This window comes from Conger conger, chromosome 18, assembly GCF_963514075.1.
Source record: "Conger conger chromosome 18, fConCon1.1, whole genome shotgun sequence".
NCBI classification, from domain to species: domain Eukaryota; kingdom Metazoa; phylum Chordata; class Actinopteri; order Anguilliformes; family Congridae; genus Conger; species Conger conger.
This window is the reverse complement of record NC_083777.1, coordinates 31,250,362-31,265,482: the sequence shown is the minus strand read 5'-3', so window position 1 is coordinate 31,265,482 and position 15,121 is coordinate 31,250,362. Positions and strand designations below refer to the sequence as shown.

General features: G+C 44.1%; 1 protein-coding gene across 1 annotated transcript; it reads left to right on the top strand.

Moving 5' to 3' along the window:
* Positions 1-3,942: 3,942 nt before the first annotated feature.
* wnt8b (wingless-type MMTV integration site family, member 8b) lies at positions 3,943-14,567 on the top strand. The gene is made up of 6 exons (XM_061228568.1): positions 3,943-4,013; positions 5,152-5,185; positions 7,539-7,677; positions 8,727-8,852; positions 10,654-10,796; positions 14,019-14,567. The coding sequence occupies exons 1-6, from the start codon at positions 3,943-3,945 to the stop codon at positions 14,565-14,567; spliced, it is 1,062 nt and encodes a 353-aa protein (XP_061084552.1).
* Positions 14,568-15,121: the final 554 nt, after the last annotated feature.

The following is a 15,121-nucleotide window of genomic DNA, read 5'->3' as shown; positions in this document are numbered from 1 at the left end:
GGTGGTTCTAATCCCGGTGTAGCCACAATAAGATCCGCACAGCCGTTGGGCCCTTGAGCAAGGCCCCTAACCCTGCATTGCTCCAGGGGAGGATTGTCTCCTGCTTAGTCTAATCAACTGTACGTCGCTCTGGATAAGAGCGTCTGCCAAATGCCAGTAATGTAATGTAATGTAATGTAATGTAATTAAATGATTTGGAGCAGGAATTGGCACAAAATCCTGAAGCGGATGGGCCCTGGCTGTGCGCCCCTGGTCAAGGCACTGCACAGTGGACACTAGGCTCCAAACACAAAAGAGCAGCCGTGTCACAGGACTCTTTAGGCTGACGGGAAGTAACTGAGAGGAACCATTCTCAACAGAGCGGCTTGTCACGTCCTGCGTGTGTGATTTTATTCGCACTGTGAGTCACCTACATTTGCATTAAACAGTGGCAATACTATGCCTAGTCCAGACTGCGACCTTTTAAGGTGTGGACATAAATAGCAACCTTTTACGATGTGCATAAAAATAAAAACGTTTTACGGTGTGCATATAAATAAGGACCCTTTAAGGTGTGAATAAGAAAAACGAAAAAAAAAAAAAAAACGTTTTACGGTGTTGATAAAAATACGGACCATTTCAGATGGATAAAAATGAGACAGGCCTATGTTTTAGGAACTTTGAGGGGTGAGTTTAGTGCTCCGTCAACATGAGCATGAGTTTTTTAAAAATGTATTCATTTATGTATTTTTGTGTGTCTGTAGTCGATTAGAAGCAGCCTAAAAGTAAAAAGAGTTGCCTATATTTAGTGGTAACTGGTGAATAGTAGCAACGTAAAGGCGCTGCAAAATGAACGACGCTGCGGTCGGGGAACCTAGGCGAGGCCGGCTATGCCCTACACATACAAACAAACAACACTAAACATATGACGGTCTACTGTATGTTCAAATAATTTATCTAGTTTGTAAAACTATAAGCGTCACAGCAACTTATTTACTACTATGTGTGCAAAAATCTGTTAGTGACAGGACACGTCGCTATAGGGTCATTTAACCTTGATAGTTTTGTTTTAGACTGATAGAGGATGCCAGCAGGGGAAGGTGGGCATAGGCACAGATTTCTTCCAGGTGAAATTTCCAAAGTGCAGCAGCGTTTCTTCATGACAGATCAACTTGTGCGCGGATAGCTTCAGTAAACTAGACAGCATTATACATATAGTCGTCAAACATCATCCTGCTAAGCAAATAAACATTAAAAATGAAAAAAAATAACGCGCCTGCAATGCATTTGTTGCATTTGAAATAGAAAAAAAGGGACATAGGCCTATTTTCGTTGTACAGGCCTATAATTCTCTTATCGTTTGCTGGGTCTTCCTATGTAGCCTATTTGTATTTGCAGCGTATGCCTCGGTCGCTGCGTCTTTAAACAGCAGATATTATGCTACACTGATTCATGACAGTGTTTATGTTTTTGTGAAATGGAAATCTGCATCACATGATACAATGCCTATTTTAAACTGTGTGTGTGCGTGTGTGCGGGCGAGCGTGTGTGTGCGCGTTATGCCGTAGGCTATAACCTGATGTTGAATTGCTGCGCATAACTTTTGATTGTGTAATTCCTGGTAGAATAGATGTTCGTGTGTGTGTGTGTGTGTGTGTGTGCGTGTGTATGTGTGTGTGTGTGTGTGTGTGAGAGACAGAGTAAGTGTCTCTTAAGATTATGTGTAAGTGATTCTCGTTTTATCAGTGCAATGTTTTGTACGATTCCCCTTTTCTACAATATTTCTCCAGTAGAAATTAGACGGGATGTGTCAGAAAACGACGGGCGACACGCGGTGCGCTTTGAGATAATTATTAGGTTAAAAAAAAGAAATTATGACCGTTCAACGACCCAGTTTTTAAAATGAGCTCCGATCAACCTCAGTTGTAGCATATTTCGAATTCGCCTTAAATTAGAAAGGATAATAGGCCAATATAAATATAATATGCTAATACATTATCTATCGGTTAATATAAATGTACAAATTGATTGTACTATTGAATGATACCCTCATCCACATCTAGCCTAATTAACACTTTAATGACATAAAGACTGGTCTCAATCAATTTAGTAGACTCAACCCAGATAATAATAATAATAGTAATAATAATAATAATAATAATAATAATAATAATAATAATAATAATAATAATAGGCTAATAATAGCTCATAATAATAATAATAATAAAAGTAATAATCATCATCATCACCATCATCTATTTGTTACTCCAGTTAGTAGCAACAGCATTTAAAAGGCTCTCCTTTTTGTGAATTTTCTGGATTCAATAACTTCACAAATAAGGTACCTAGCTGCGGAACTTCGTGTTAATCCTAATTTGCACAAAAAGAAGATGCGAAGATGTGAAAGAAAAGGGGGCCTGCAGAGTCTTAAAAGGTCAGACAGAGGTCTACGGGGAAAAGAAAGTAACACTTCAAGCTGCGTTAGCTATCTCTGATTAGGATTAAACATGCAAACGCCCAGACGCGACTGTTCTGTTTCCCTTTATTTAAGCCGGTGTTTCGAGGCAACTTTATCGTTTAAATAAATATCAAATATCAATATAAAACTCCTTAGAATGAAAAGTATTTCGGGTCGTGCATAATTCCAGCAGTCTGTAAAGATGTCCGCATCGTTGCTATTGTGAAAATATAACCGTTTTTACTGGTAATCTAATCAAAAATGATTGTTTGACGTCAGTAGGCCCATTTGGATTTAAATTTCAACATAATAATAATAATAATAATAATAAAAATAATAATACTCTTGTTATTAATCATCTTCTTTTTCATCTTCTTCAATTATAGCTACTATTGTTATAGCTACTGCTATTTCAACTTGCCTAATAGAAAGTGGCCAACTGTCGGAATTTATATATATTTGCTTTTTTTTTATTCAGTGAACACTAGCTTCAAAATACGATGAACATTGTTTGGCGTCATATCCATAGACGATATTGTGAGGGGGGGGGGAAACCCATTGCCCTAAGGTATACACGAATGTTAGTTTTTTGTTTGGTTTGCCAACAGCAAAGGAACTAAGAAAGGAACAAACGGTAAAGCATTTGCTCGATTGGCTAATGATAATTATTTTATCCAGATTGAACGAACTTAATAACAACAAAATGTAGCGATAATTTAAGGCCAGTTAACCAGTGGAGTTTCTGTTCTTCCTATTTTGGAAACGTATATACTAATGTTTAACTAAACAAAGACATTCATTGGGTTCGAATTTGTAAGACCCACTAAATGAATTGGTTGAAAAGGTTGCCAAATAGCCTATACCAAAACACTGGAGTGGACTGTTTCCGTATAATTGTGTTGATTGTTTTGCTTATCAATTAAAGATTGATGATTAAATCTAATTTGTTATAGACTAAGACAGGCTGCGGATGCTGATCCCCTTTGGTTGCCGTGACATCTGAGGCTCGTTCCATCTGATAAAGCGCCATAATCTGCCACCATTATCTGCTCCTACTGTATAAATCCTTTTCAAGCCGTTGTGTAAATGAACTTTTAAAGCGGGTCTTGGGGGAGATCAGCGCCCTTATTTCGAGTTCATATGAATTCCCTTCAGCGGCTGACACACACACACACACACACACACACACACACACACACACACACACACACACACACACACAGGGCGCTTCCCCTGCTATTTGTCCTCGCGGAACACGGGGTGCCCTTTTGATCATTTCAGTCTCTCCTTGGTACGATCCCCCTGATTGGCTGGAAGTGCAAGGAAGGGGGAAAATCTTTAATTAAGCGGATAATCTCCGGTAGGGATGAGAGCAGCTCCATTTCAGAACCCCCTCGGTCTCCCACATGAAACCCTCACACTCCCCAAATCTGCATGTAGGTATATAGCCTTGTGCGAGAGCCCCTCAACTTCTCAGCGTACAGTTCTGGTCGTCCTCATCCAGGATGTTTATGTATTTGGAGGTCTGCTACTACATCATTATATTGGCGACCCACATGAAGTCCTGTTGCAGTTGGTAAGTTCAATAGCTTTTAACTTTTAAACTTTTAGATCTGTGAAAGTGATTAATTGGATCAAGATACAGAAGAGAGAAAGAGGCATTGGTGAATAACGACATATATTTACTTGAAATGACGATACAATTGGTTTGGTTAGATTGAATGGATCAGTAAAAATGTAGGCCTTTGAGTCGGTTAGACAGTCTTATAAAAGTAAAGGCATGTTCGGTGATGTTCATAGTCAGGTTTACCTGAGTACATGAATTAGCCATAACGTTTGAAATGTTCTCCCTGTTTGCAAAGAGTGTAATTTTATTTCAAAGTTGAAAAATGTATTTTTTTGCAAGGAAAGATTTTAAAAGGTCAGAAGTGCTATGGTACAGCCTACAAATGAGCACTTTCGTTTTTTTACTTTCAAATATTGAAATAAATAAATAAATAAAGCCTAAATAAATAAATAAATAATCCTCATCTGACGAATCACCTGGAAGGTTGCATAATGTTTCGCCCTCTGTGTCTCATTAGGCTCATGTTTTATTTTTAATATATATAAACAGTTAAACGAATATCTTTGTATTTCCACTTGTATCTTAAAACCGTTTGTAATGATGAAATATGTCACATTCGTCCATTTAGTCTCCATCACATTGTCATCGGTTCCATCACCCGCGCCGCATTCCGGTGCGGTCTGGTAGACTTTGCAAGTAGCCTAGTTGCCTACTTTAGTAAGTAGCCTAGCTCACTTATTTAAAGGTCAAACGTAATCTTTGGTATGAATTGATTGGACCAATGATAACTATTCCTTATTGGTGATGGTTATAATATTTTAAATTAACTATAACCACCTTTCTCCATTAGGCTATCTCTACCTGTCTGTCTGTCTGTCTGTCTCTACTAAATTAAATTAAATCATATAATTATAATGATATAATCATAAAATTATGTAATTAGACTAATGGCTCTACTAGAACCATGTCCTCAGTAGATTTAGGTGCTGGCTCAAGGGGTCAGTCATATGTAGATGTGGGGTGGTCTTTAGCTCAAGAACAAAAAAAGATTTGCTACCTCTATTGAACTGTTTTCAAAACTTTCATTTTGGATACGTGATGAAGCAAATGTTGCTTCGCTGAGCTAATGCTCTGCTCCCACTTCCAGGTCAGTGAATAATTTCCTGATGACCGGCCCAAAGGTAAGACAACTTCCTTTTGATCTTACTTGCCCTGATCTTCTTGTGCAGGGAAGGCGACGTTGCGAAAATGTTCCATCGCATTTCAGAGGTCAGTGTTGTTCCTTTCACATCGGAGAGACATCCGCTGGCTTTGGCCGCAAATCTGTCAGGATTACGCGGGCCGGGTCCTTTCAAAGCCGAGGACGAGACGGTTACAAGTGGCCTAATTATCGTCTGCGTTTCCATCGCGTTCGCACAATATGAAGTAACTTTACCCGTACTTGACATTCAGGGAAAGGGGATTGTCGCGCGCTGGACACGGCATCGACATTTTACACGTTGAGTGCCGGACGTCTGGCCATAGTTGTGCGCGTGGGAGCGCTGAGTGGAGGCAGCGGTCTCGTGGGTGGTCATCATTAGCGAGCCAGACGACTGTGAGACCGACTGAGGTTCACCCTCTCCGAGGCACTTGAGACATATTAGTTTGTATCACTGGTGATCCGGGGGTCTCACCTCCCCAAGGGGAACCGCGTTAAAACCAAACCAGAGTGCAATAGGTGACGCTAAACATAACAGACGGGAGAGGACAAAAAAAAAAAAAGTTCCGATTGAGAATAAAGTTTTGACTGGCGATGTTGAATACGATTTCCTGCGCCGGCTTTTGTTGGGGCTGCGTTTTTGTTCTCCGCGCACACTCGTGGTTCATGTCAGTAAATGATGTGTACCAACATTTATCAATGAAAGAGTTCCATTGGTAATTCTGAATGTATCCCAGTGCGTACCACGGCGCCTGTTTAATTGGTATGTTGTATAATTGGAGTGCCGTATAATGAATGAGTGTTGTGTAACAATCAAACAGTTCAGATGGCAATAATTCATTTAATGGTGCTACTTGAAAAGACAAACACTATTGTAAAGCTACAAAAATGATCTTTCTTCTGCCAGGTGTGAGTATGTAAGAGAAGATTCGATGAAAAGACCATGTATAGCCTTTATAATTTATTTAACCATGACTGTATTACGTTTTAATTCAAGTTAATCTGTATAAAGCATTTAAAAACAGACAATGATATGAATGAATGCTTGGAAAATGCTTAGAGGAATTGCAATTGAAAGAAAGGTCCCAGACCAAAGGATTAGGATACACAAGAAGAGACACACTTTTAGAAATAAACTACTGAAGTATGCTCGCCATGAACCAGCCAATCAAGACAACAGATAAAATAAAGGACGACTGCAAAACCTGATAATTTTACAAATACAGAATGGAGAAGATAGAAGAGGAAAGTCTGTGTCTTTAGCATTTGTCTGATTATTTAACTGTTTAGTAAAGACATACAATGTGTTAGGTATATTATAAATAGACAGATGGATAGGACCACTTTATAAAGTGGTCCTCTTTTAAAGCAATCTTACACAACAGAATCAAAATTCTAAAGTAAAGCAAAAGTTGCTCAGAAGATGCAAAAGTACAAAAACCAAAAACAAACGATTTCACCCATATCTCATATTCAATTATAATTACCCTGCTTACATACACACACACACACACACACACACACACACACACACACACGTACCAGCCAGCTCGTCAGGAGCAATTGGTGGTTAGGTGCCTTGGTCAGGGACACTTAAACACACTCAGGGCGGGGATAGAACCAGCAACCTTCTGACTGCCAGACACCCTATCCTCCTGATCTGCCCAGGGATAGATAGATAGATAGATAGATAGAGAGAGAAATGATAGAGAGATGGATAGGCTAGATAGATAGATAGATAGATAGATAGATAGATAGATAGATAGATAGATAGATAGGTAGAGATTTGGATAGGTAGATAGAGAGATAGATGGACAGAGAGATGGATAGGCTAGATAGATGGATAGAGATATGGATAGATAGATAGATAGATAGATGGATAGAGATATGGATAGATAGATAGATAGATGGATAGAGCTATGGATAGATGGATAGATAGATAGATAGATGGATAGAGATATGGATAGATAGATAGATAGATAGATAGATGGATAGAGATATGGATAGATAGATAGATAGATGGATAGAGATATGGATAGATAGATAGATGGATAGAGCTATGGATCGATAGATAGATAGATAGATAGATAGATGGATAGAGATGTGGATGGATAGATAGATAGATAGATGGATAGAGCTATGGATAGATAGATAGATAGATAGATGGATAGAGCTATGGATAGACAGATAGATAGAGAGATGGATAGGCTAGATAGATGGATAGAGCTATGGATAGATAGATAGATAGATAGATAGATAGACAGATAGATGGACAGACAGACAGGTGGTTGTGTGCTTTGCTGACGGGTGGGTGTGTTCTTCCCTCGGATTGGCAGGCCTATCTGATCTACTCCAGCAGTGTGGCAGCCGGAGCCCAGAGTGGGATCGAGGAATGTAAGCACCAGTTTGCCTGGGAACGCTGGAACTGTCCGGAGAGAGCGCTCCAGCTGTCCACCCACAGCGGCCTCCGGAGCGGTAGGAGACGCTGCAATAATGATCACAAATGTTATTTACCTGATGCTTTTATCCAAAATGATCCATCAAATAATCCAATCAATTACAGTTGATTAGACCACGCAGGGGACAATCCCCCCTGGAGCAATGCGGGGTTAAGAGGGTTGATCTTATCACGGGTCTTGAACCACCAACCTTCCGGGTCGCAGTCATGTACCTTAACCACTGGGCTACATGCCCCTCTATGCTCTCAGAAACAAAGTGACAGTGGAGGTACAAATTTCCCAAATGTACCCTGAAAGTACAGTAATATTCTCTTTCCTCACTTTGAGTACACATTAATGATATACTACTGGTAGGGGTACACTGTTATGTACCTATAGGGTATCGCCCCAGCAACCAGCATTTGTATCTTTTTCGGCACTTTCTATACCTTTATGTCAATGTGATCAATTTGCTGGTCCCGCCCCCAAAGGCAACGCAGCACCAAGCTGCACCAATCAGTGATCTGGTCCCACCCCTAAATGCAACCCAATGCCTACCTGCACCAATCAGTGATCTGGTCCCACCCCCAAATGCAACACAATGCCTACCTGCACCAATCAGTGATCTGGTCCCACCCCCAAATGCAACCCAATGCCTACCTGCACCAATCAGTGATCTGTGCGTTTCTGATTAACCCTGATCAGCATCACTGTGTGCAGCGTCAGGCTGGGTGAATCATGAGCTACGGTCGTGCAACACAGATCTGGGTCAAATACATAACTGTTTTGGATTCAAATACTTTTCTACGTTTCACTGAGCCTGTCTGGTGTAATGGAACCTATGAAATACTCTCAAATAGTGCAAACCCTGCCTTCTGGTCCTCTTGGTTGGCTCAATTGCACCAGGCAAGATCAGTCGAGCACAGAAACGCATCCAAAACAATCCAAAACAATTTCGCATTTGACCCAGGTCTGGTGCTGAATGTTTCCGCACATGGTAAAGAGCTCGGTGAATCAGACGCATGGCGTTCGGCCCTCCCCTGAGTACTGATTGGCTGTTCCCTCACACGGGCTTCCTCTCCGCAGCCAATAGGGAGACAGCGTTCGTGCACGCCATCAGCTCGGCCGGGGTGATGTACACGCTGACGCGGAACTGCAGCCTGGGAGACTTCGACAACTGCGGCTGTGACGACACGCGCAACGGACAGCTGGGTGAGCAACGCTGACCTCTGACCCCTACCTGTAGCCTAACCCTGAGCGAGAGAGGCACGGGCTCACATAACCTGAACCCTGAATCAAACCAGCAGCCCGTCTGTGTGCAGCACGTCAGAGAGTGCCATAGGGTGAAAGTGTACTTAGCTTGATAATATAATAAGATACGCACACACGCACACACACACAAACATATGGACACACACGCACATGCACACACACACATACACACACGCACATGCACACACGCACATACACACACGCACATGCACACACACACGCACACACGCACACACGCACATGCACACACACACATACACACACGCACATGCACACACGCACATACACACATGCACATGCACACACGCACACACACACACACACACACACACGCACATGCACACACACACATACACACACGCACATGCACACACGCACATGCACACACATATGGTCTTGGTGAAACACTATAGTATACAGTATTGTTTCTTAATCTACAGGTCTAAAAGTCTAAAGTAAAGGAAAAGTCATTCAGAAGATACAAATTGCGAAAACCAAAAACAAACATCTCTCATATTCCATTCTAAGTACCCCACCTTTACAGACAGGCAGACACACACACACACACACACACACACACTTTTTAGCTTGTTTACCTGAGATTTATAATTTAAATGTCTCAGCAACTTTATCTGTGCTTTACAAAATGTTAGCATTTTTCCATACTCGTACAGCGTCTTAGCTTAATGTGGAATCCTCTGAAAAGCAAACCCTTACATTACATTGTGAGTCACGGGTGAAAGGTTAAAATGGGGCCATTCTTTGATGAAGTACTCAATCTCACTGTGACTGTTTAACGCGTATATCTATTTGAAGTTTAGTATTAACTGTTGATGTGGTAGGCACACCTCAGATAGAACATTTCATCAAATCTGTTTGATAAATGTTCAATACGGCCACAAAGCTTGTTCTATAGGTAGTTTCCTTAGGAATCTTGTGCAGGTGACCTTTGACAAAAGCAGACTGATATCAGCATATTCTACTTCTATGCGTATAACATACAGCCAAATTGCATAATATAGCAGGGCAATAGTTCTGGTACTGAGATGTTATATTGCCCAGTGTTATCTGACTGTATTGTGATGGGGCAATAGAGCACTGTTATCTGATTGTGTTGCAGTTGGGAAAGTACTGTACTGTTAAAATGGGATAATATTGCCCCATATCATGGGAGAGGGTCAGAGTTGGGCTGATGTTGCTTTGTGTTATGGCTGTTATGGAGGCATTGGGGCGGGACACAGGTTATCAGGTGGTGTTACAGCATGCCGATGGAGGATTCAGGGCGCTGTTATCTGTGCCGTGAAACTGCTGGACTCCACAGTACGATGATTGGGAACCTCTTAGAACTTACTGGCAAAATACAGTTTTATCTGCATTTGAAAACTTTGCGAATGAAATTATTTTGTGATCATCACACAGAGCATGGTACAATGAGAAAAGTGTTTTAATTAAACATTTAACAATGAAGCAGTTTATCAGACGACCGTGTGAAAAAAGAATTGCCACATTAAACTTAACCGTTAGTTTCATGACCTTCAACATAAATAATTGCAACGAAATGCTTCCCATAATTTGATATCCGTCTCTCACGTTGTTGTGGAGGCTGCCTTTCTCTGCCAAACTGCTTTAATTCAGACAAATGAGCCGCTTATTTCAGGTCCTGCCACGACGTCTCTGTCGGGTTCATGTGGAGACTTTTATAGCGTGCGCGTAACGGTGCAATACCCGTGCTGTCCTGCAGGGGGCCAGGGCTGGCTCTGGGGCGGCTGCAGCGATAACGTTGGATTCGGGGAGGCCATTTCCAAGCAGTTCGTCGACGCCTTGGAGACGGGCCAGGACGCACGGGCCGCCATGAACCTGCACAACAACGAGGCGGGGCGCAAGGTACGCTGGGACACCTGTCTGCCTCATATCGAAGCACTTAGATGTTATCCTTCCTTGTCTCCTTGTGTCCCACCTGACTGGGAAATCAAAATGAGGTCTGCCATCTTTTAGGACGTTCCAATCCATTGAATGTTCCTTCAGGGAGCTCGGAGCCAGTAGCAAGGAGGCTTCTGATTTCTCGAGCATTCTTTGCGAAAGGCTCGACTCAGTCTAACGATCCTCACTAGTTGATTAGCTGCTTACCTGAAAAAAAAAAAAAAAGGTAAGAACAATTGATTAAAGTGCATTATAACTTTTGTTCTCGACATCATCATCGTTGGCTGCCATTTTTGCTCACTGCGCACTACCCTTTCAAACTCTTGGCTAACGTTAGTGCAACGTTAGTGCAACGTTAGCGCATTGGCAAGTCTGTGTTTGTACAGGTCTTCACAGGTTTTGCCTGGGTAGGTCACAGGTAGGTCCGTGTTTAGCAGCTGTTCAGGTCCGTGTTTAACAGCCGTTCAGGTCCGTGTTTAACAGCCGTTCAGGACCATGTTTAACAGCCGTTCAGGTCCGTGTTTCATGGTGCGTTCCATTTGTACTGGGAAGTCGGAATTTCCGAGTTCCCAGTCGGACATTTCAACAGGAACGCCCCCTGAGGTGGGATTTCCGACTGGGAAAGTCGGAAGGACCGAGTAACCCCGAGTTAGAAATCCAAGATGGCTGCTCCGTGCGTCAACGGTTAATAAAATCTCTCGTAATGTATTATTTAGCACTTCTGTTTTGTTTTTGTGTAATTAAATAAGTGGTATACGTAGTACTGTCCAACGTCTATCTGTGGACATGTTACTACGGTGTTTGTATGTATAGAATACCATGTAATGTGGTGTTTTCATCTGGTATTGCTAACAATGGCTACAACGATAGCAACAATAGCACTGGAGGCGTCCATCTTGGTTATCCGAGTTGTTTACTGGAATGCGGTCAACTCGGGTGTGACGTCATTCCCAGCTCCGACTTCCGACTTCCGAGGTAAATGGAACGCGCCATAACAGCCGTTCAGGTCTGTGTTTAACAGCCCTTCAGGTCCGTGTTCAACAGCCGTTCAGGTCCGTGTTTAACAGCCGTTCAGGTCCGTGTTTAACAGCCGTTTAGGTCCGTGTTTAACAGCCGTTTAGGTCCGTGTTTAGCAGCCGTTTAGGTCCGTGTTTAGCAGCCGTTCAGGTCCGTGTTCAACAGCCGTTCAGGTCCGTGTTCAACAGCCGTTCAGGTCCGTGTTCAACAGCCGTTCAGGTCTGTGTTTTCACAGAGAAAAGCCCCGTCTCTCAGGAAGGGATGGTTGAAGGTGGGCCCTGATATTACCCATCTCCAGCCAACGGGCCACCAACAGCACGTTGAAAGCAACGTGCCTTTTATCATCGTTTCCCCCCAGACTCCGTGCAGCAGCGTACCACCCAAGAGGCCCATTCAGGGCCTGATAAGGAAGGTGGCACTCGGTCACACAACAGCGTGTGCACTGTACCAGAAGAGCCTATTAACTGCCTCTGAATGTCTTTCATGACACGATCTCAACTCAAGACTCTCGGGACCAGCGGTGCGGGCTTAATTGGCAGACCTGGGGAGCCGCGCATCGGCAAAGGTTTGGCATTCTGTGGGTTTTTTAAAAAGTGTTTAGTTTTATTCTTGCAATAAGGATCTTACATTTATGTTGGTCTTTGTTGCACTTGAGAAACGGTGGGGTTGGTGACCATATGGCTGAAGGGCTCTTTGTCTGGGCTGCCAGGCCTCTCACCCCACCTGGAGCACCATTGTGACAGAAGGAAAATACGGCCGCAGAAACCCCTTTTTAACTTCCTTTCTGCCCGGCCCTGCAGAGGAGAGATAGATATACTGACTATGGGCCACGCTAAACAAATACTCCTTTCCTCTGGGCGGAACAATTAATCTCCACGTGAAACTGTCATACCACCTCACAATCACAGAAAAGAAGTGTTCCCCTTTCAAATGACAGCTGTTTGTTTTGGACGGAGTCAGGAAACGAGGGGGGGGGCTGGGGACAGGCCTCGGCCTCGGCCTGAACCCCAGTTCTGTCCTCCGTCCTTTCAGCGCATTCATCCTCTTCATGGAGAGGAACGATGGGACATACATGCAGCTCGTCCGTCAACAGACCTTTGAAAACTCTTATTATCGGAGGACGAAAAATTGTGCAAATGAAGAAACTTCCTGCTTGTATGAATTCTCCTGCCATACATGATTTACGTGTGTCTGTGTGTGTCAGTGTGACTGTGTGTCTGTGTGTCAGTGTGTCTGTGTGTGTCAGTGTGTATGTGTGTGTCAGTGTGTCTGTGTGTGTCTGTGTGTCTGTGTGTGTCAGTGTGTATGTGTGTGTCAGTGTGTCTGTGTGTGTCTTTTGTTAGGCTTAAGATAATTTTTAATAAATTGATTCGTTCCAACTTAGATATGAGGGCGGATATGATGCTTGGTGAATTGATAGAGAAGAGTTCTGTAGAATCTGATCTCTCTGTCTCAATTAAGAAGACAATACAGTAAGGAGGATAATGGAATCTAACCATCTGTTCCAGTGAGAGCTGGGTGATGCAGTGTGATATCTCTGTTCCAGTGAGAGCTGGATGATACAGTGTGATATGATATCTCTCTTCCAGTGAGAGCTGGATGATACAGTGTGATATCTCTCTTCCAGTGAAAGCTGGATTATGCAGTGTGATGTGATATCTATGTTCTAGTGAGAGCTGGATGATGCAGTGTGGTCTGTGTTCCAGTGAACACTGGATAATGCAGTGTGGTCTCTGTTCCAGTGAGAGCTGGATTATGCAGTGTGATATGATATCTCTGTTCCAGTGAGATCTGGATAATGCAGTGTGCTCTCTGTTCCAGTGAGAGCTGGGTGATGCAGTGTGCTCTCTGTTCCAGTGAACACTGGATAATGCAGTGTGGTCTCTGTTCCAGTGAGAGCTGGATTATGCAGTGTGATATGATATCTCTGGTCCAGTGAGAGCTGGATGATACTGTGTGATATCTCTGTTCCAGTGAGAGCTGGATAATGCAGTGTGATATCTTTGTTCCAGTGAGAGCTGGATTATGCAGTGTGATATGATATATCTGTTCCAGTGAGAGCTGGATAATGCAGTGTGATATCTCTGTTCCAGTGAGAGCTGGGTGATGCAGTGTGCTCTCTGTTCCAGTGAACACTGGATAATGCAGTGTGCTCTCTGCTCCACGCAGGCGGTGAAGGGCACGATGCAGCGCACATGTAAGTGCCACGGGGTGTCGGGCAGCTGCACCACGCAGACCTGCTGGCTGCAGCTGCCCGAGTTCCGGGAGGTGGGGAACTACCTGAAGGAGAAGTACGAGCGGGCGCTGCAGGTGGACGTGCTGCGCGGGGCGGGGAACAGCGCGGCCAGCCGGGGGGCCATCGCCGACACCTTCAGCTCCATCTCCCGCAAGGAGCTGGTGCACCTGGAGGACTCGCCCAACTACTGCCTGGAGAACAAGACGCTGGGCCTGGCGGGCACGGAGGGCCGGGAGTGCGTGCGGCGGGGGAAGGGCCTGGGCCGCGGGGAGAGGCGCAGCTGCAGGCGGCTCTGCGGGGACTGCGGCCTGGCCGTGGAGGAGCGCCGCGCCGACACCCTGTCCAGCTGCAACTGCAAGTTCCACTGGTGCTGCGCCGTCAAGTGCGAGCAGTGCCGCAAGACCGTCACCAAGTACTACTGCGTGAAGCGCCAGGGCCGCGGGGGCCGCCGCAGGGGCCTCAGCCTGCGCCGGAAACACTGAGGGAGGGGGGACACTGAGGGAGGGGGGCGGACACACTGAGGGAGGGGGGACACTGCGCCGGAAACACTGAGGGAGGGGGGTCACAGCGCCGGAAACACTGAGGGAGGGGGGTCACAGAGGAAGGGGGGACACTGAGGGAGGGGGGCGGAACACTGAGGGAGGGGGGCCACACCCCTCACAGCACCCCAACGCACCCCACCCTCATCCGACCCACAACCCCCCACCGTCAAACACCCCCCCCCCCACTCATGGAAATGGCATATATTGAAACTAAATATAATAAAGATTCATATACAAATTATAGCTACTTTCAGATGTTGCAATATATAAAATACATAGCTGGGAAACCTATTTATCATTCATATTTTCATTATTTACAATATATTGCAGTAAATTGAGTAATTTGAGACATCCACCCAAAGGTACCCCCCACCCCCTTTCCATCACCCCACCACCTCTAATGTTTACCTCTCCCCACACACACACACACACTCCATAGATAGAGGAAGGAGGACTACTGGGTGTGCCACACACACACACACACACACACAAGC

What these genes read in the sequence shown, in the direction of transcription:
- wnt8b (XM_061228568.1), top strand. Translation starts at nt 3,943, where the DNA reads ATGTTTATGTATTTGGAGGTCTGCTACTACATCATTATATTGGCGACC. An exon ending in TCCTGATGACCGGCCCAAAG is followed by an intron (nt 5,186 to 7,538) that starts GTAAGACAACTT and finishes TCGGATTGGCAG; the next exon opens with GCCTATCTGATCTACTCCAG. An exon ending in CACGCGCAACGGACAGCTGG is followed by an intron (nt 8,853 to 10,653) that starts GTGAGCAACGCT and finishes GCTGTCCTGCAG; the next exon opens with GGGGCCAGGGCTGGCTCTGG.